Source organism: Enoplosus armatus, chromosome 3 (assembly GCF_043641665.1).
Source record: "Enoplosus armatus isolate fEnoArm2 chromosome 3, fEnoArm2.hap1, whole genome shotgun sequence".
In the NCBI taxonomy this organism is placed as follows: domain Eukaryota; kingdom Metazoa; phylum Chordata; class Actinopteri; order Centrarchiformes; family Enoplosidae; genus Enoplosus; species Enoplosus armatus.
Window position 1 is genome coordinate 4,464,494 of NC_092182.1, and position 22,603 is coordinate 4,487,096.

Sequence of the window (22,603 nt, forward strand, 5' to 3'; positions counted from 1 at the left end):
TACGCTTCACTTAATAGATAGGGACACACTGAGTAGAAAGCAAGAGCTTCTTTCTAACAGTTGCCAGTGATAAAACAGAAGTTTACTTTCTATCCTCTCCAGGTATAACAGAATACATGTGTTGCTATTAACTTTATCTTTCTGCTTTGTAGGGACATGGAGTGATTTGGTATCAGAAAATAGGCTTGGAATTGATTTTGTGTTACCACGGCAAAGGCACGGCTAACAGGCTAATGTTAGCGCCTGTGTTAGCCTGGTTTCCATTATGCAGATATTTCTGAAAATCCATCCCAAACTCTTCAACAGTAGCATAACAAAATGTATATTTGCATCAACATAAAGCAGCTGGGGGTGTAAGTGGAAATGAATCAGCATTCATTTGTTGCTCAAAAAGAGCAGTAAAATATGTGACAGTACAAGACAATGCTGTTTTTGTTTTAATGCTGAAAACCCAGTGGCAACTTCTGTTAAAAAACAGAAAACAAGCATTTTAACCATTTTCATTTTTTAAAATGAAATTACATGTTTCCTGTTTTTGTCCTTTCTTGCACTCCTCCTCCATTTCCATTGACATTCTGGCAAAAGCTGTGTTTAGTTAATAATAGTGATTAACTGTTTTGTCATTCACACATTAGGAGGGGGACAAGGATAGAAAGCTGTGATATGATAGGAACATAGTAAGCATTCATTGTTTAATAGCTTTTATCGTTTTTGCCTTTAAGAGATACAAGAGGGATTGTCTTTAAACTGTCAGTTTACAACAGTCAATGAAAATAAATAGGCAGTTTGGCCTTTTGTTGTGTGTCTGGCTTCTGCCTGGCATTCAAAAGACACCAGACACATGTCTGTTGAAGACAGAGATAATGGCGATCAGACCACCATGGCTGTGACACACTGAGTGCTGATATGGTTGATGTCAGTCAGTCAGGATCTGTTCCTGTCTCAAGTGCGCTCGCCGTAAGGAAAACAGTCCCTCCCAGTCACACTCGAAGACAGATAGAGGTTTTTGCGACCTTATATCTAACGAAATGTTCATGAGCGTGGAAGTCTGGTAAAATTCTTATCAACTATAGCGTGAGACACACAGAAAATATTGAATATTTTAAGAAACCCATTTTTCGAGTTCTGTATAAGCCTACTATTTCACTCGAGACAACTTATGACATTTATTATGACTTTGGCTCTAATTAATCCTGCAGCCACCAAGTGTGGTAGTATTAGTGGTTGAAATATGACCTATTCTCTGCCTCCCAGTCCAGCCTCTAACTAAGACATTCTTTAGATAAATAGCTTTTCAAAGAAAGCTCCTCCTTTTGTGGTACATGTAGCAGCTCCTTTTTTACCCCCTCCTCTCTGTGACAACTTTGATGGTCAATTATATTTAATAAACAGTTAGGGCGCAGAAATAAATCAATTTCAGGAGGGCCTAATCCTCCTTCTCAAGCAGACTGTGAAGCCACAAGTCCTGAAGAAATGTTTGAAAATGAACTGTAATGGAACACATATGTCATGCAGCGGAGGTCCCTGGGAGCCCGGTATCCCACACTGCCTGCTCCTTCAGCAAGGAGCTAACACATGTGACACGCAAAGCAAAAAAATGCTGTTCCTCATCCTTTCTGTATATTTTTCTAGCGGATTTGTGGACAATATTTTGAACCAATGTCATGTGTTCATCAGGGGCCCTTTTAATTATGCTATCACCCTGGGGCTTAGCGCATGGCAGGGCCTACATTTCAGCAGCAGATGCCCAGCTCCACACGTGTGGTTGGGATAGTTTACAAACTCTTGGGCTGGAGGTTTGGTGCTTTCACCAGTCTGGTTAACCCTGGGTACATCTGGGAGACACTCCGCACGCTGCTGGTGAAGCTACGCAAACAGGTCATTTCTGAAAATATGCCATTTACAAATCACTTTTTTGGAAAGTCCTAATGGCCTCTTATCTAATGCAAAGTCAATGTGCTGCACGCCATCATCAGGAGCTCCAAAATGGTTACAAATGTTTGCCCTTTTCAACTCTCGCACTCGGTGTTACACTTTTATTTATCCATGACCTCTCACTCAAAATCCTTGGTTACAAAGCATCTCGGGGGAAAGCGGAGCAAGCCCACCTCCAATGCGGGACCAACCACTATTGATTTGCACGTCTGTTTTGTGCAGTTGATTGTCCATCGCTAAGCAACAGTGGACAGTCGAGGCGGCGTTCCGTTGTTGCTGGTGCCGTTCCAGAAGGTTAATGGTGAGGTTTTGACCGCGGGGACTCCACATCTTTCCTGCACGTCCTCTGCGGTTTAATGCTGAAGTGGTTTCAGCATGCACGAGCAGATTAAAGAAGGAGCTTGGGGGAGGGCGGGAGGGGGGGGGGGGGGGGGACATTGAACCATGCAGCTGCCAAATCTCAAACACTAATTGCAGGGCAGCGTCTATGTTGAAGAACAGTGCGCTTTGCAGGAATCCCACTTTTCCTCTTCTCTTCACCGCTCGCTCCAAGAATTGATTGACTGAAGAACTGTGCAAGAAATAAGTTCTCAGATTTTGCGGCGTTGATATTCACATTGATTGGGACCACTGAAAGGAACTGATTTGAGGGAGACAACCAGTTTCCTTACAAGAAGCGGTGCTGTGGTGTAATAACGTATGACCTTTTTTTCTAATTTGCATCTATTTTCTCCAGGCATGTTCAACATACAGCAATTTACTATTAATAATATCTCACGTGTCCCTGGATACGTGTAAATATTCATAATGACCTCATTAGGATTCCACAAAGTGAATCCTCTCTGTTGTGAGAAAACACTGATTTGCATCCTGCAGGTATATTAGCCCTGCTGCATATCCTGCAGGGAAATGAGTGTGTTTAAGTGAGTCTTACATGAACTGATATCACATAATAAGACCCTCTAATAGAGCTTGCGAATGCTATGTCCATGTGGGTGTCCTGAGCCGAGCTGGACTCTCCCCGCAGTGAATCGGTGGGAGCCACGAGTCTGAAATCACTGGAAACATTATCATCTTTTGGCTCTGACACCGATAACTCAAGCATGATGATATGCTGCTTTGTTTGCTTCCAAAATGTGACTCTATCATATGCAGATGTGTTTTATCTATATTTTGAGTCATTATTGACACACTCAAACAAAATGGTTTACTTTAGCCAATTAATTGATGATTTTTTAGCATCAAAGAGGTGTTTGAACAGCATCAACACTGGAGAAATTGTGGTAGAATAATCATACCGGCAGTGTGCGATGGGTAATATTAGCTTTGTTTCGGAGGGTCTGTCATTTTGTGAGTATGTGCTTGACTTCATTAGATCAACTTCTTTGTAAAATGGAGTTTTTAATTTTTTAACCTCAAGCCGTACCACCAGACTTCAGAGTAGCTTCTCTGCTTTAGGCTGTGAGACTCCTCATCTCCTCGACATCCTCTGCGCACCACCGTAAATGAATGACTCTTCTCAGAAACCTCAGCTCTATATGTTATACATATACATGTTGAGACGCTGTCCCAGAAGGATGCGACAACCATGGTCAACCCCCATTAATGTATATACATAACTGTATGTCTTCCTTGTAAATACGATTCCGTTTTCTTTTTTATTTAGTGCTTATTTATACTTTGTTCTGCTTTATTGCCCAATGTATTGTTTTATTCTATTGTCATTTAAAATATTTGAATATGAGTTTACATGTTTTCTGTGTGTGTAGCGTGGAGGGGGCTACGTCTGCATTTGCAGTCCCGTATTGTATAATGACAATAAAGCTGAACCTTGAACCTTGAATGTGAACTTGGTGGAAAGCAAAGCAGACCGTCAGACCAACATTGGCATCCATCGGACAAAGCCACAAGCGTGGTGAAGAATGGTCAAATAGGAAGCTGCAGAGGTCGAACCTTACTCCAACATGTAGTTGCTGATATGGATCTACCTCCAAAATGTCCCATAATGCAACTCGATAGCATCTTTTGTTTGGCTCTTCCTGCCTGGTAGATGCCCATGTCTTTCAAAGTCCACACTCCTAGTTAGCAACTTTTTGTTATACGATTGTAGTCTCCAAACTAAGATAATCCCAATGACATCCGTTGGCTTATTTTTCAGACTCAGACTCAGTAGTGAGTGGTGCTTCCCATGATGAGTAAACTGATTACGATGTGTAAAATCAGGGGAATGCTCCTTTAATCCTTTAATCTTATGCTGATTGTATCGTTTAGCATAATGTATTCATGTGGGCCCCCATTATACAAGATAAGGTCAATAAAGCTACCTCATCAACCATTACATTTCTCAATCATGACGGTTTAATTGTGGGGATTTGCTCCATATTATATAGGCCACAACTGAATTTACCACAGATGTTTTGATTTTTGAGCAAAGCAAGTGGTTCTCTGCTACAACATCAAAAGAACAAAGTCAATGAATTTAAGCCGATTTGTAAGTTGGAATGGGGGGCTGTTCTACTTTGTAAAAACTTGTTTTATGTCAAAGTCGTGCATTTCTTGCGGTCTCACTGTGTTCTCGTGAGCAAAGATATTGACATAGTTCCCTATAACAAAAGTGCTTGTCTGGCCACAACACTGAGAAGCATGACATCATGGGCCAACTTAAAGCTATGCTGGAGAACGTCCAGATAAAAGTGGCAGGGAATGCAGGCCATTTAAGCCCCATCTGGTGTGAGGACTGTGTACGCAGGCTCGGAGCTTTATTGTATGTGGCATGGAAGGATTACAGCACAACGGCTTATTTAGTCTTCCTTGAAGATCACTGATTTGGACCTGCTGCAGAGTCAACATTTGACCTGGAGGGCAGCAGGGCAGCCAGATGGACAGCTCACACAGACCAGTGCATGCTTGATGACTTTGTATGAAATTCAGAGCAAGCACTATCTCTGAGACAGAGCATCAAAGATTTAGCATATCATCTCATATTATAGATAAAAACACATCTGAAGTCACAAGGTCATGAATATGAATGTGCTGATAACACAATTTAGATCAAAACAAAAAGAAGTCAGATGGAACTTCAATTACAAGCGCACAAAAATGCAAAAAAAAAGTGCTGAGACTCCTTAAGAGTAGAGATTGTTTCCTGAATGATCATTATCAAGCTCATTACATGCTCATAATTTTCATTTGGAAAACAAAACCGCTGAAGTGTGTCCGAAAGGTGTCATATATATTGAAGTGTGATGAATAGTGTGTTATTGATTCAGCGCTGCTCACAGCGTTTAAACAAAAAAAAAGTCTGGCTTTAATAAGCATCGCCGTACTCGAGCTGCCATTCTTCAAGTTACTAATGATGTCCCGATGGACTTGTGATTCTGAGAGCTGTGTTAGTTCTGCTTGAGCTGAGCTCAGCATTCAACCTGCCTCATCAGATTATCTGAGAGACAGGGAGGACCCCCCCTTATTCCTACCTGTCAAACATACACTTTTAACAACAGCAAGTAAGAGTGAGGCTGTAGATGTTTTTTTTTTTACTACGTTATTTGTTTGCTCTTGAAGGGTCGGTTAACCCAAATTACAAAAATATAATTTCTTACTCACCTCTTTTTGGGTTTCATGTGTCAAGGTTTTGAGACACTGCAACGTCTGCGCCCACAATACAATGGCAGTGAATGGAATTTCCAAAACAGTCACTGTCACTGTAACTCGGGAGAGTCAACAGAACACACAGACTTCATAGCAATGATTGATAAGAAGCAGTTCCAATGAAAAGTGTTGACAGTGGGGTCTGTGGATTATGTCATTATGTCAAGTCATTGGTTGAGTTTTTAAAATGCTTTGCAAACAAACTTCCACTCACCTCCATTGTGCTGGTGTGGAGGCAGAAATGTCAGAGTTGAATATTTCAAAAACTAAATAAAACTAAAACGCACTGATGGAGGTAGAAGTGACTACAAAGTAGTCATTTTTAACCCAAGCCATGATGTTTTCCCAATCTTAACAAAGTACTTGTTTTACCATGACCCTTCCGTAAACCTAACAAAGTCGTTTTTGTACCTAAACCTAACCGACCTTAACCATAGCGTTGTAACATCATAAAACTGGCCAGATCACAAAAGCGCTTCTACACGTCGTTCCAGCGGGCATTTAGAAGCAACATATTTTGCAGTTTAATTTAGAGGACTTGTTGGTTCAAAGACAAATATTCAATGGGTGTTTTTTTAACACGGACAATAACATACATTTTTGAATGCATTCATTCCAGGCATCCATTGGTTTCCCTGCATTTTCCTACAGGATGAAAATAACTATGCAGACTCTTAAAACTTGCTTGAGTTGAGTTAATCCGTTACAGTGAAACATCAAGTCCGCGTTCATTTTTTTCAGAAGTTACATTATTTCTGCGTGACGTTTTAAATCAATATCGTGTCGCGTAATCGCGTTACCGTACATTTTCAAGCTGTACAGAAATCAATGGAAACCATTTCAGACACACAATTGCATGGTTTGTAGAATGGTCAGCTGTGATGTAAAGTTTATGTGATTCGTAGTATGGCCTGAACATACAAATTCAAAGTCATTTCTCCTTGACAAACCTTTTTTTTTTTATATTATTTCGGACTGTACTGACCACTATTAAACCTTGGCTCAGATTGGCTCCAGGCTACATCTCAGAACTGAGGTGACCATGAATTTGTCTATTGAGCATCATGTTCAGGGGTCTAGCTGGCATATGTGGGCATATTTTGAATTAGCCATAATAGTATTTTTGTTTTACTTGTTCTTTGCTTGACCCATTTTATCCTCTTTTTTCTTTCATTTTATATGTCCCAGTTTATTTTTCCACAGCTCTGCATGCCCGTTCATGTGTAGATTCTTTTTTTGTCTCTCTAGCTTTTGTTCGTCCTTTTATGTAAAGCACTTTGCTTATCAATATTTACTCCACACTACATATTTACTCTCTATTATGTCATTACAGCAGCCGAAAGAGATGCACAATGTGTTAAGGGACACAAAACAGGACGGGCTCAATGTTAATATGGTCATATTCTTCTACAAAATGCAGAAGTTATTCAAGCGTTGCTCATTTGTGTGTAACAAGTAGGTCAGAAACTGGAATGCTAAATAGGATACTCGTGTTTTGTACAAAGAATTACCATATTTTTGCACATAATATTTTTAAACCAAAGCCACTGCATGTTATTTTGAGCCCAGCCCACACACTGCTCCCTTTGTAAGATTTATCTTGCATCGTGATCCGCAGCAGAACAACCGGCGTCTAAAATAGCTAAATAAAGGAGAGCAGGCTTCTTTTTTTGGACAGAAAGGTTGTCTTCCGCTGTGGAGTGGAGGTGTGTTTGTTTTCACACCAGTCCAAAGAATACAAGCCGAGACGCTATCTCCATTCCCATCTGATTGGGCCAGGTAGAGAAGACCAAATGGAGTGGAGATATTTGCCTCTCAGGCATCTGAAGTAGGACGGTGAGAGGTGTACAATCAGCCCTGCAATCATGTGCTTCTGATTAAGTCTTTTCTTTGCAACATATTGCTCATCAGAAAAGAATCATTTAAGGTAATAATTCATTATAATTAGTTATATTTACCTATGCTTCAAGACAAATCCTTGTGTGTGGGTTGGTATGTTTTTTTTTTTTTTGCTTATGACAGCAGCAACAGTGCTTTCTGTCTTTCTTAAGAATAAACCAAAGAATAACTATTGACATCAGCAGTGAAAGCCAGCATGACTAAATAGACGAACTTTTAAGCATTTCTCTATAATATTAAATATTCATGACTAAATAAGACACAGTAAAAGTTAAAGTTTAGAAAAAATAAACATCCTTAGGTAAGAAATAAACTCTCTGTGTCGGTGTGGTTCGATCAGATTTGGTTGACAGTGCTAGCAGCACCACACAACTGTCACATTTTGGTTCAAACATTGCTACACCCTGATTGGTGCATGGAAGTACGTAACATCACCTTTTTGTCCCGAACCGAGCCCCTCCCACTTCAAACCAGTAGGAGGAGCACAGGCCAAAAAAAGAAATGCGCACAACTCTCTCAGGCAAAATGACCAAAATCTTTCCAACTTTGGAGGAAAAGTGCGTGTGTTCATGTCGGACTACGTTTCTCATAAGAAGAAGCTGATTGAGAAAAATAGGTTTTCAGTGCCTTTAAACAACTTAATCAACTGTTGTCAAAGTGATCTCTCTAATCACACCACGGTTATGAGACAAAGATGGAGAAAAGAAACAACAAAATAAAAATACAACAATCAACATGAATTCCCTCTTTAAACTGTATTTACTCACATGACAAGAAATGACAGCAGAGAAAAATCACAGCAGTCACTTGATTATGTGGGCAGATGAAGGCTGCATTTAAACCTCAGAGTCTGAAAGGGCTTCATTTCTGCAACCGTTCAAATTGAGTCAAACCCAGACCAGTGTTCCCCATAAGGGAAAGCAATAACTATGACCTCAGTCTGTTATTTTGGTAATGGCTAATTAGAAGGGGCTTGTTTCCGATTAGCTCCTAATGTTAACTTACACAGGCCATTGCCTTGTTTCCGTGCATATTGAGTTATCCCTCAGTGAACCCCTCTCACAGTGTTGTGCTGCTGGAATAACTGGTTAGACTGCTCCAATCAGACTGTTTGTTTTTGTCTGTGATCACATACACAATAATGACACTGTCAGTCCATTATTCTTGCTTTTAAAGCCCAATATTTGTCACCTAATGCGTGTTTCTGATTTCTCTAATCACTTCTCTGAAATGGTCCCAGAAACTCCCAGGAGAGAGAACTGATATTTGGATGAATGGCTTTAATTATTCTGTGAAGTGACTGTCGTCATGCTTGCCGGCCTAACTTATCTATGGACAATGTAATCCCTCTGCTTTCTTCTCCTCACTTTCTTTCTTTCTTATTAATTGAGATTAATATATAAGGACTGGCCCTGCAATATTCGGGACTGAGCGTGAATTTATTAATCACAACGATTGAGCCCTCATACCTAACACAAACATGTCATTTGTCATGTCTTCCAAAACAACCTGGGAGTTTATGAGCATCATCTGATTTGGTGCCATATCAGTGTTTGCCAGTGCAAAACTGTTGCAAATGAAAAAAAGTTCAATCAAAGACAAAAAGAATTTCTGCTTTGGCTGAGTTTAGGCAACTAAAACTACGTAGGAACAATTGTCATGGTTCAAAAATGCTTTGTCCACCAAATCATCCATCACAACCATTCACCTTGCATTATTTGTGTAAATTTGACCGATGGAGTGTGCCCCAAACAGCCAACCGTACAGTAAGCAAATCAACAATAGCTGTAGCTGGCTGAGCTCACCGATCTCAGAACTCACCAGGAACTCTAGTCCTGTTGTTCTTTTCCCCCATCGCCTCTGTACCTGTGGAGTCATACAGCCTCGGGATAAAGGGTCAGTCGCACCAAATGGTGGCATTTCGTGGTGAACATTGCGAGAGAATCGCCACTGGCGGTGGAATCACTCACAGGAGTCTAGTTTAACTTTGGCGAACTTTGACACGCGGATTTGTGCTGTTGACCAATAGCAGACCGTCGAGACAGTGCTGACCTTTGAGGGAATGGAGAGCCAGAGAGTCCAAAACAGGAGAACCAAGCATATTAGCTGTGCTGCATAGGGTGACCACACTTTCAAACCCCCTAAATGTACTGACCCTTTATGCACACGCATGTATGTATGTACTTATGCACATGGGCATTTTCATCAGTGAGCCTCCGACTTTGTCTTTGGCATGGCAGCTAACCATTAGCATACTGACAGGTTCTGCCATAGCCTATGCCGCTTGCCTATGACTCATAGCCCAGCAACAGTCTTGACAAAGACACGTTGATTGATTGACGGACAAATCAGTGTTGAATTCAGATGTGTGGTGCATTGTTTATGTTTTTAGGTAATAATGAGTGGGACAGAACATGATAAATGTCTATGTAAGCTCTGAAAACAAGTATATTATTATTAACAATTATTATTATTAACCGGGACGCTTTGGTAGTGAATGTTGCAAACCGGGGCATTTTAGTGATATTTGGGACAAATCAACCTTTTTTCAGCCTTCCTCTTCTGGTGGGCTTAAAAAAAAAGAGACACGTTTTCCAGGAAGTTATGAGAAAATAGTCGATGGTACAAATAATGATGGAATAAACTGTGGGAACTTGTCCTGTTCGCGACCAAACTCACACTAGCTTAGTAACTCAGTTAGCAAGCTATCAGGGGTGAGCACAGTAAAGCAAAAGGTCACACCTTGTTACTCTTGTGCAAAAATGAAAAAGATACCAGCAGGCTGAAACATACTGTACATATCCCTATTTTCCTTTTTAAGCGCTGTGAAAAACCACTCTGCACACTAGATTCATGAGTATCCAAATATTAATCTTGAGCTGACCTACTTTGAACATTATTGCATTGTACACCTGGGAGAGTGGACAAATGTGAAGTGAACTCAAGCCCTTTAAGGCTGTACAGTCAGGGATGAATGTGATTTTTGTGGCTGGGAGGGATTTGATTGATTGATTGATTGATTGATTTGATTTTATGGATTATCGACACAGAAAAAAACAAAACAAAAGTCCAAAGGATAACATTATAAACACTTATTTCCCACATGGTGCCATTTATTTAAGATATAATGACAGAAGCTCGTAGTCAGTGTTCATATTCCAACTTATTACATTCATATGTATTACCACATTATAATGTAAGTCATCTAACGAGCTGCTTGCAGACTTATATAGACTTGTATAATAAAAGCAGTGGAATGTTGACAGCGCTCAGTAGCTATATTCAGAAATGTTTGCCGGAGATGCATTAAAATTGCATGCCTGGGTTAAAAAAGCAAAGCATCTGCATGTGTCCTATCCCGTCGACTCTGACTGTTATAAGGGGGCGGGGGGGGGGGTTACTGTCACGTTCATCTGCAATCGCCCGCATAGGATGCGACACAAATGGAGGCAGAGTGGCCGCTGAACAGCTAGCCTAGAGACTTTGTGGTGAGCAAGTGGTACAGAAATGTGACTCCCGCGCCATCAGGTCCTCGGTTTCGGCTGAGTTGAAATCTGGCTTCACTTTCTGCCGGAGCTCATGAAACCCTCGCAGGGTCAGCTGAAGGGACTGATAAGGATTCTGCTTTCAGTTTTAGCCCTTTAGTCTGCCTTCAGGATTTTGAAAAACGTTCAAATAAATAACTCCACATAAAGTTCTGTTGTCTTTTTGCTGGGTTTTATTTATCTGTCAGATTTGTGTGATTGGTGCTTAAGTATAAGAACAATGAACAGGAGTCACGCTCATATCATGTTCATTCTCATCAACCATGCATGAGCGGTTAGTAGGAGTGTGCAAGTGTGAACTATGGCTGTTGCATGACTTGTCAACACTATAGTCACAGCTTTCTGGTTCATGGTCACTGTTCTCATTATCAGCAAGCTTTCAGCGCAGCAGCTTTTATCTGCAGCTCCAGCCCTGCTGTCACCCTGCTTCAGGTGTTAGACAAGAGCAAAGCTTCTCCAGCACCATAGATTGTTTGCTGAATAGACAAGTCGCATTCAATCAAACAGTGAACACCATACAGCGTCAGAAAATATGTGCAGGGAATCATTTATTTAAACCTGCCATCATTTTTTGGCCACCTGCAGGCAGTGGAAACATTGACATATCATGGCCTTTTAAGTTTATAGGGCGAACTTGTTCGCAGTTGCTCATTAACTCTCTGGCAGTTACCAGAGCAACATTGGCATTAAGTTGGAGTCATGTTTCTGGCCACCTGATCAATGTAAGTCCAATATAATAACAGCTGCCTGCTGCGACCGAACACGACACTATGAGAGCTGTGAGAGTGAACCAAAAAAAAAACGAACTAAAAAAATGATAATTTGCTGAAACCTAAAGCTTCGTAAAGTCGACACTAGCTGCAGATTCTGGTGATAGTTCTCTGTAGGTTCATCACTCCTAGCGACCCCTTTCACATTGTCTCATTGTTTTCACATTGTCATTTGATACATAGTTGTTATTATAAAAAATAGCAATTATAGCTGCTTTAATGAACGTCATGCTTAATGGTAGATCTTTGTTTACCTGGTGAAATGTCTTTTTTTATATTTGATAGCAGTCTATGGGGAAATGCTTTATGGGCTGCAGGGGATTTTTTTGTTGCAGTACCACAAGTGGCCACTGGCCAAATTGGAGGGAAGTATCCAGCTCTGTATAACAAACGAGTGTTATACAGACAGTGCCATCCTTAGGCCCCGCATGGTTCAAATTAAGTAAAGAAAAATCTTTGAATGTATTAAGGATCATATGTGCTTTATATAGATTTGTGAAATCATGACCTGTAAACTCTGTGGTTCATCTTCAAACTTCTTTCTTCGGGCGTTTTTGTTTTTTTTCTTTTCTTTAATAAGCCAAGATAAGATGTGCCAAGTATACTTTGAATGTTATTTATGGACCCAGTGGGAACAGAGCTTCCAAAAAATCAACAGTGCTTCACAGGCTTCAGAAAGGAACTTTTTTTTTTATTCTCCAGTGCCCCCCCCACCCCCACCCCCCACTTCCCTCGCCCCTGCAGAGGGACTCATCTGTTCCTAATATTACACACTTGTGCCTTGGAAACCTCTGTAACTAATGCATTATGCTAGTCCGTCTGAAAAAATGCTGAAGGCTTTATGCAAGATCTATAGCAGATCACACTCTGCTGACAGTTTCAGATATTTACCCAGAAAACAAACACACGATTACACGTCATCATTATGTGAGAATATAAAGTGTGATGCTGAATATCCGTGTAAGTAATTAGGTTCAACTACGAGCCAGTTCTTTTCAGCATTGTTCATTGGTGGAAATGAATTGGCACATGTATGTTTTTTAGCTTATTTCTTTTAATTATTGTCAGAATCGAAGTGTTTGGGATTTGTGTCTGAGGGCAGATGCCATTTTTCCTATGAGTAAATTCGGGCTAACAGAGTTACAGCAGATTAATAATACTAATACTCAAATGATTCATGTTGTATACAGAAACGTATGTTCTGTGCTGCACTATGAGACTAGGGATGCGATAGATAGGTTAAATCCTCACAGGACCAGTGACCCACTGGGTGGACTTGGTGGTTCACTAGGTTTCATTTAAATGACGATTTATGTATTTGTGTTTCTCACCTGTTAAGTTTATTAGACTTCACTTCAGCAACATGAAGAGCGAAGCACAGTGGCCTTGACGTGCACGCCTCTCTTCATGTGGGGGGCAGTATTAGATGAATTCATATTTGTTGGGATCTACATGATCCTTGTACATACATTGTTATCTACTGTAGATTTACGGAAAAAAACATGTGCATGTTTTAATATAAACTATGAAATGAGAAACACAAGGTTTCATCAGGGGGCCAAATATTATTGTTGCAAGGTCAGAACTCCCCCATTGGTGTGACACACTTGGTGTGTGCCAGTGCACACATACATATTTATACCATAGATTATTATCACCACATACAGTAGTATAGCCCTGTCCATTAACTGTGTTGTTAAAACTGCATCTAATTTACATAATAGGCTATAATGTAGGCCGTGTCTAACGGAATAATAGTTGCAGAGACATCTTTGGATGTCAATCTATAAATTGTGTTCGAACCGGTGGTTAAAAAAAAACTGGATGATTCACTCATAATGAGTCCCCTGCTGCTCTGTAAAAGGAGCTTTCTTCAACAGCTCTCGCTCTCTTAGCCTCGGTCTGTCAGTGGTTTCATTCATGGAGCTACATTAAACTTCTTAGCTTTCATACCAGTGTTAAGCGACTAGGAGCTACAAGATAACTAACGCTAATGTCTACAGACAGCTTCTATACAATGGGCATCAGCGCTTGAAAAAAATGTACCCAAGTCTTTATACACACTACAGAATTAGTGAAGACATCAGTCATGGTTGCATGTAAGTTGCTGCAGTTGCACTTGTGGGGAGTTGCCGCTTTTCACTTCCTATTTTCACTTTTTCTTTTCTTTCTCTCTGGTTGGTCGGTTGTTTTTCTCCTGGGAAAAGCCTTTTTTTTTTGCTAACACAAATTACAAGTATTGAACAGTCATAAATTAGTCTCAGGTAAACACGCAAACCAGCCACCCACAAACCATAACTACTAACTAAGCAGCACCTACATAATAATAAAAGAACGTACATGTTCACTCATGCACAGAGAAAGACAGAAAGGTGCAGAGGGCAGGCTGTCTCACAATAATTATCATAATAATAGCAGCAGCAGCGGTGGCAACACCAATAAAACTTGTAATAATGATAATTATTATTTTCCTTTGGTCCAGAAGGGCAGTTCAGCCAAAGGGGGGTAGGGGAGGGGGGGTATCCGTATACAGCACGTCTCTGCCATGAAGATTTAATTAGCTACTGTATGTGACTGCAGATTTAGGTCAGACTTTGTTCTGAGACTTTGACTTAGTTCATATCAAATGGGGATTTTCCCTCCTTGCGCAGTTTTGCTTTTGGGTAAATCTGGGTTCCACTGACCCACATCCTGTTTCTAACCTCCCTGAGAGAATTCAGAACAGTCTGCTGTGAGAAGTGAAGCAAAACTATTTATTGGCTTTGTTTTTTCCACATCTACACATAGCAGTTTGTGATAAGGATCTTTTTAGTACCTGGAAATATTTTTGCACGTCACTATCTCTACCGTGGATCTGTTTTTTTTTTTGTTTTTTTTCTGCGTTTGATCATCAGTTGAGTTTGGTTAGACTTCTCATGACTGACTGCTCATGTATACTATTAAAAGCGCATTTCAACAACCCCGCTGCTGACACCTGTGTTGTGCAATCATTGCCAATCGCACGTTTGCATGTTTATGCCTGCGAGGATGTTGTGACGGTTGAGCTGCCGTTCTCTGTCATAACAGGCCGACAGGGCCAGAGCGGTTATTTGGTTCACACCATCTGTCAGTGGTACTGGCAAAGGGCGGTGTAGCCTCGTTGGTTCCCAGCCACCGGCCCAACCTGGCCATAAGGTCACCCCGAGACCTTTCCAAACAGCCTTTAAAGTTACTCATTCACTCAAGGCGCTGGAGCCACAAAACTCCAATTCCCCTCGTGAAAGGCACAATAAGTCACTGATGTTTGTAAGAAAAACAAACCATGCTATTGCTGTATAAATCATTCGGGGGGCTAGACTCAGTTTTGACAATATTACTGACTCCCGAGGGACTTGCAGGCACATGGGAAACCACAGCGAGATGGATAGTGTATTCCTTTTGTAAGTACATCATGTTTCAGCGCAACATGAAAAGGCATCCCGAAGAGCCATAACTCATCTTTGCAGTTTCCCACATGGCCCTCATGTCTTTGACATATCTAAAGAAGAGTGGTGATGATTACTAAATGGCCCAACTCCAAAGCCATACACAAAACACCCTCATCACACACACACACACACTGAAAACTAGATCTCTCTGTTGCTTTACAACAAAGGCTTCAAGTAAGAGGGTTCAACAATGAAACCCAGGGCCACTCTGTTCATGTCACTCAAAGCATGCATTACACTGTGTGTTGTCTTTGTGCATGATACATAATTCATTTTAAAAGAAGACAAGGCTTTTGATGATTTCCTCTTGAAGGAAGAGTTAGACATTTTGGGAACTAGGCACATTTGCTTTTTCAGTCGAGAGATAGATGAGAAGATTGACGCCGTTCTCATGTTTGTACGCTAAATATGAAGCTACAGCCAGCAGGCTATTAGCTTAGCTTAGCATGAAGACAGGAAGCAGGGGAGAGACAACTAGGCTAGCTCTGCCTGGAGGCAACAAAATGTTCACAAATGAACACGTTACATCTTGTTTGTTTAATCTGTACAATGGATGTGTCAAAAAGCATATTTCCCCAAATTCCCAATATTCTTTTAAATTAAAATCAGCTGGCGCCGTGCAGACAAAAAACTGGAAGCTTGGATTCTTGCATGGAAATTATCTTCAAATGCTATTTCGACCTGCAGGTCTGGCGGGAGGGGCGTTTAAGTCCGGTCTGTCGTGATCCCTCACTCACAGTTTAGGTTGGAGGACTGGGATTAACTCTTATCTCCACTGGGATGTTGTCTGTCTTTCGGGCCAGACCCAACATGGACTCATCTGAGCCCCCTCTGTTGCTACTTCACCCAGCCTCACGGAAAACATTCCTGAACAGACAAGTCCGACAGATAGCATATCAGTTTCTTTAACATACTGTACCGTGCCGTAGCTTCACGCTTGCTCTGACACAGTCTATAAAAGCAACTGCTAATTTTTTGTCTCACTCCATTTTGAGAACAAACATTTCTCCCGACTGAGGCGGACCAAACAACTGACGGTAAACAGCCGTACACAGACAGGCAGGTTGTTTGTTCCTGGACTGAAGTAATAAATCACAGCCTGCCGGTTGGCCCAGAGGTCGAGAGGCTGCTTGTAGCCGGTCGGTTGCTGGTTTGATTCTGCGGCGCTGAACACAACAGTCCAGGATAATACTTCCAAGGTACCATGAGCAAAAGTGCTAGATTCAATAGCAACCTCGAGCTCTGAACTGTGAAATTAAATTTGGCCATATGCAGCCGATGTGCATCAGCATAAAAAAAAAAAAAAAATCCAATTACTTTGTGAAAACTGACCGAAGAAACAGGTGTTGAAGCAAAACACCAGCCCTCTCTTTCATTTTTCATCCCTTCATTTTCCCCCCACATCTGTTTAAACACTTCTTGTCTCTTTAAAGGTTATTTTGAAAAATATCAAGCCATGACCCAACGAGTACCTGCTAAGAAAAACATGTAATCGCACAGTGAGTATGAAACAGGCTGCATATACACAGCACAAGGACCTTTGACGTGACTGCACAGGGAGTTTTTCTTCCAACCCCATCGAAGACAACCCATAACATCAGTGTAGGATTACCCGCAAGCTCAGCCTCTCTCTGTCACACTTTGTCCATTAAGTCTTTGATAAGCCCTTGTTTTTAGTTCTGGATAATGCACATATGGAAAGGTTTTATTGAGCATGGCATTGCATAAAACTGGATTTCCGAAAGAGGAGGCAACCTGTAGGAATGGGTATCTAATCAAGGCAGGGTCAGGATCAACAGAGGCTGTGTGTTTCTGTCGGAGCAGCAGAATCCTTTCTTTTCCTTCACTGAGCACATCCAGCGTAGCCCACTGGAGTTTCATTTACAATTCAAATACATCCAGCGCTATAGGGCCTCCTGCTGGGACTGAAAATGCACTCAAATGAAGTGTCAAGGTGGTAAAACAGTGGAACACCACGCTCTCTTTGCACGAGAAGTGTGTTCAAACACGAATCCCGCCGTGGTGCCTCAAATATTCACTTTCATTCCTCACATTGTGATCCAGGTTGATTCCCCCCCCCCCCCCCCGCCATCTTTTACCTGATCTCCTCCTCACTCAACGTGTGTTGTAACTTGAACGTCTCGCTTGTGGTTGCACTGGTAGTGTCCTCCCAAAGTTGCTTGTTTTCACAAGTGTTGTACATGCCTGAACGCTCGCCCACCGCGTTGTAAATATCTGTCATGTCACCATGTCTAACATTTATATAGTGGAATTTGGCAGTTTATCACTTACATATTCAGGTGGGGTACATAGCTATAGGGCTCCATGATGCAGACTCATATCTGCACTGTTAAATTATGTTGTTAGCCCTACACAGTGTGAAGGCTGCATCAAAATCCTAGACCATGTATGAAAACAAATTCTACAGCAGGTCAAATCGCAATCATGAGGTGTTCAGTGGTTACAAGTAGCTGCTTCTGTTCTATATGACAACAAAAAAAATGATTTTCATGCCAAAGTCTCAACCTCACAGGCGCAGTTAGTAGAGCACTTACGGTAGAGAATTCCTCCACACTTTCGCCCCAAGAAATGCTGCCTTCACTGACTCATCAGAATCGTTGCATTTACAAGATTTAGGTCACATGGACGGGGTGTGAGAGAGTTTGAATTTTCTATTTGTTGTGACAAAGACCAGGTGTATAGTGTCGTCAATAGAGAATGATGTTTTGGCGTGTTACACAATAAACTTATGCTGTAGCTTTGTATTTTCGTTTTTAAGGTCTAATTTTTGGGTGTCATATCGTTTAATAACAACCTGCTTCATCCAGAGTTTGTCTTTTTCACTTTGCACTTCTATAACAATGTTGTTGCTACTTGGAAAGTCACCTAAAGTCATCATATATTAGACTTACAAACTTTTCTAACTTTAACGAACGGGTTTACGAGGCGTACCTGAAGGCACCAAAAGTCTCGGTCAATTAGTTGAGTTTAGACAGTGAGGGGAGCTGGTAGTCGGGCTGTGAGCGCTCCACCAATGACCAGCTAAAAACGCCCCACTGCTCCGACTCAGATCTGCGGGGGTGGGGAGTCAAAAAGTTTCGATTTGGACTTTCAAAAACCATGGGATTCGAGCTGGACCGCTTCAAGGGGACCGTGGACCCGGATTTCAAATGCAACTTGTGCAATAAAGTCCTGGAGGACCCGCTGACGACTCCGTGCGGCCACGTCTTCTGCTCCGGCTGCGTGCTGCCCTGGGTCGTCCAGCAGAGCAGCTGCCCCGTCAAATGTCAGCGGATCTCCGCCAAAGAGCTGAACCACGTCCTGCCCCTCAAGAACCTCATCCTGAAGCTGGAGATCAAATGTGACAACCACGCGAGGGGCTGCGATGCGGTGGTGAAGCTGCAGCATCTGGCCGAGCATGCCGAGATGTGCGACTACTCCCCGGCGAAGTGCAGGAATAAAGGATGCGACGAGGTGCGCAACCTGGGGGACATGGATGCGCACATGCGGGAGACGTGCGACTACAGGCCGGTGGGGATGTGCGAGAGCGGCTGCGGGCTGATGCTCACCCACAGGGAGCAGAAGTTAAACAGCCACTGCTGCCTGGGCGCTCTGAAGGCGCACAACAGCGCGCTGCACTGCAAAATCGTCAGCCTGGACAGAGAGTTCAAGAAGCAGACCATCAAAGCCAACAAGAGGGAGAAGTCGCTCCTGGCACAGCTCTCCGCCGTGCACAGCGAGCTGCAGGTGACAGCTCTGAAATATCAGAAGAAATTCACCGAGTACAGCGAGAGGATCGACTCCCTCACGAAGACCGTGGCTTTCTCCTGCAAGGTAAGAAACACAGCCTGCACTGCCGGGGAGGGAGCGGGGGCAGCTTCCCCCTCTCGCCCTCATCCACTCGGCTCATTCTGACAGTGCAGACGTATCGCTGCCTACATCACTCACATACACTTGGACTCATCTTCACTCACATCCTGCTGCGCAAATGTTTCAGGGCCAACATGCTTTAAAAACGTCTGTCTCAACATGCTGGGGCTACCTATCTCAGTTTCCTGGACCACAGTGTGTGTGTGTGTGTGTGTGTGTGTGTGTGTTTAACTACATCCCAGATGAAAATGGAAGTCAAACTTTTTTTTACATTTTTTGATTCTTTTCTGAGGATTCTCCTTCTTTCAGGAGCACCCACTGCGCTCAGAAGTTTCTTTCTTTGCTGTCTGCTTTTGAGACATGGATGTCAGCTGTGCCTCTGGCCAGCTGGCAGTCAATGGGGGAGGGCCAAATATTTACTGCAGTTCTGTACACAACAAGAGCCAGGTTCCAGTTATATTGCCTCCTCGCTGAATGCTTGTTTGAGGCTTTCTGTCATCGGTTTCTCTCACCCCCCCCCACCCCCACCCCCCCTTTCAGACAATCATAACAAATTAGAACCATGGATGTAGAAAGTAAAGTTGTGTGAGTGTTGTGAATGTCAGTAGGAGCCTCGGCAGAGCTGAAAGGCCTTTTTAAAATCCCAGTGTTTTGTGGATATTGAACACTGATGATGATGATGATGAGACAGATTTGATATTTAACCCCCCCCCCCCCCAACCAAAAGTGATGGTCACTGGTTATCTAAATCTGTGGCTCCTATGGAGGGGGAAAAGTCCAGGAACCCCTGGTGTTGAGATGTTTTATGGTTCAGAATTAAAAACCCAGTGCCTCCTGTAATGACCAATTTGCCAACGTCATAAAGGATGCGGAGGCTCATGAGTCAGTTAATGAATTGAATTAGTCTATGCTGGTTGCACTGCTGCTATGATCAGCGGAGGGGGAGGGGGGGGGGGGGGCGTTAGATTGTAATCAGGCTTACTTCTAAAATCTGTCCAAGAACAGGAGGAGGAGCTTTTGATTCACGACAATTTGCACAGATTGGACACACACACACACACACACACACACACACACTCTTGCGGACAGTGTTACATAAACTGATGTTGATGAATGGGTTGCTTTTATTGGATGCTGTCCGTCTTCAGTTTTGCACCTTCTAACTCCTCACTTTGGTCACTGAAGTTACTCAGTTTTGTCACGCAACTGCTCATCTTGTTTAAGTGGCATCTCTCAGAAGACTTCACTCGTCTCTCATTTTTATTTTTCTATTTTTTCGTCTTCTTTTTTGTTTTGTTTGTTCGGTGGTTCCGTTTGTCTGTTGCGGGCTCAGTTCCCAGCAAAATGTTTTCCGGCAGACTGGCAAATTGCGCATCAAAAAGCACCGATGCGGGGAAATGGTGAAATCGCTCATGCTGGTACACAGGGGCTCGCTGGGTCTGCGGCACAGCTGGTTATCATAGTTCATTTGACAGCAGCATTTCAGTCCTACCACTGAGGACATATGTACTCAGTGGATTATCCCCAGTGTAACGCTGCTAATGTAAACAGAGGGAATAAAGTGCCTTATTCTGAAACGCCTTGAACATACATAAAAGACGCTCTGGAAAGAATCCACGTAAGACAAAGAGCAGGTTTGGTGGATGGTGTGGTTGGTTGGGTCTAGAGAGGCTCTTTCCAGTCAAGCAGTGAACAGGATTGTTGGGTCGGAGAACCTCAATACACACATGGAAATATGAAAGCATCCTAAGCAAGATTAGCTATGGGAAGCGGGTGACTTCAAGCGGCACTGATGCTCCTCTTTGTGATCTGATGGAATTTATGGCCTATTACACCTCTCTCACAGGGGATATTTTGATTTGTCATAGCAGGGGAAAGGCCCAGGTAATGACATTTATGATAGCTCCCTTCCTTTTGAAGCCACGCTTAGTGGGCCAGCATTCACAACACCAGTGGACCTGGAACAACTAAATGGAGTGCATCCGTTACTCGCCGTGTTTCACAACTCCGGATTTCCGCGGGGAGAAGCGTCTAATGCAGATTTGTTGTGACACATTTGTTCCTCGAATCACTGTCAAAGAGTGAATACAGGCCCATCACGACGGGTAACCTACTTTAGTTTTGTTTTTGAGTCTCTGTCACTCCGCGGCTTAGGCTCTGGGAGCCAGATGGAGGATTTTAATGTCTTCTTTTAATATCCAGGCAGGGAGGGAGATCAGGGTGACCTGGCTATGTGGAATAACTGACTGGAGTTTCCAATAATAGTCCCTAACACTATTTAAACTTCTTCGGTGTGCCAGCGGGAGCAATAAAAACAAAGCAAAAACAAAAAGCTCAGATCTCGCTCTGGCTCACTTCAGGGCTGCTAGACTGGCTGTCACACTTTCCGTTCAGCCTCACATCTCCGCTTTGAACCGGCCTCCTCTTCAGCTGCTGCGGACGACAGCGGCTCGCGCTCCTCGGTGCGATAAAGAGCGTCTATGAGAATCACGCGACGCCAGACAGATCGAGCTTCGGCTGAATGTCATCTGAGTAATCGTGGGCTCAGTCGGATGGGGCTAAATTATGGTCCCATTTTCTTTAACGCATGAATCTGTGAGGTCATTTCACGGAATAATGCAGCCATTAGTTATCTCCAACTCATGGGTGTCAATTGAATATGACAGAGATCACATTAATAAAAGGCCTTCCAGAAGTCGCTGACAATGTGGCTATTGTATTTTAAAGTTACCCTTCAAAGACAGAAGTACTTTGTATGCATACCTTAGCTTCACTGAGGAATAATCCTCTAATTCATTTGAAATCTACCATCCAACATCTCCCACAATCTGAAATGCCTATGAGTACCACGGCACAGAGCTTCCGCCTCTTAATGACAGGCCAATAGTTTGTGGATCAATATTTTCCCTTTTTTCATTCTGCACTACAGCACCTCGAGTATACTTATCTACAGTGTGTTAAGAGGCAGGCGGAGGGGGAAGCAGTTTGACGGAGGGCAGACTCGGAAAGTGTGACTGGGGCCGAGGTGAAGGCTCGCCGCGAGTGTGCCAAGTCACCAGTGAGCAGCAGACTTCAGTTTTACTGCCAGCCAGCTCTCTTTCCTCAGTAACAAACTTGTCCCGTTCTTCTCTGTCTGTTTTTTTTTCCGCCAACGTTAAACGCTTGTTTACCCCGACGGAGCCCCAAAATGATGTCAGTGCGATCAGGTTTTGGATCTCTTGTGGCAGCGACGTTTTTATTTTTTATCACCTAGGCATGCCTAATGTTTTAGTAAACACTCAACCTCCTGAAGAGATTCACTTCATTTCTTAGGGATTAGAGCTTTGCTAGAGTGTTTGCAGATGTGTGTGTGTGTGTGTGTGTGTGGGGGGGGTGCTCCTTTATTACTCTGAGTTCATTTTAATGGCTCTTGCAGACAATACGTAAAAACACCTTTTTAAAATCCATCTGATTTGTTTTGAGGCTTGTG

The 22,603-nt window shown here is 42.6% G+C and overlaps 1 protein-coding gene across 2 annotated transcripts in view; it reads left to right on the plus strand.

Annotated features, from left to right (window-relative positions):
* The first annotated feature begins 18,270 nt into the window (after window positions 1-18,270).
* The window catches only part of pdzrn3b (PDZ domain containing RING finger 3b), an 89,065-nt gene continuing 84,732 nt past the window's right edge, over window positions 18,271-22,603 (plus strand). For both annotated transcript variants that reach the window (XM_070902609.1, XM_070902610.1), the window contains exon 1: window positions 18,271-19,098. In XM_070902609.1, coding sequence (XP_070758710.1) covers window positions 18,385-19,098 — 714 coding nt within the window. In that variant the 5' untranslated portion in view covers window positions 18,271-18,384. The remainder of the gene's footprint in view (window positions 19,099-22,603) is intronic.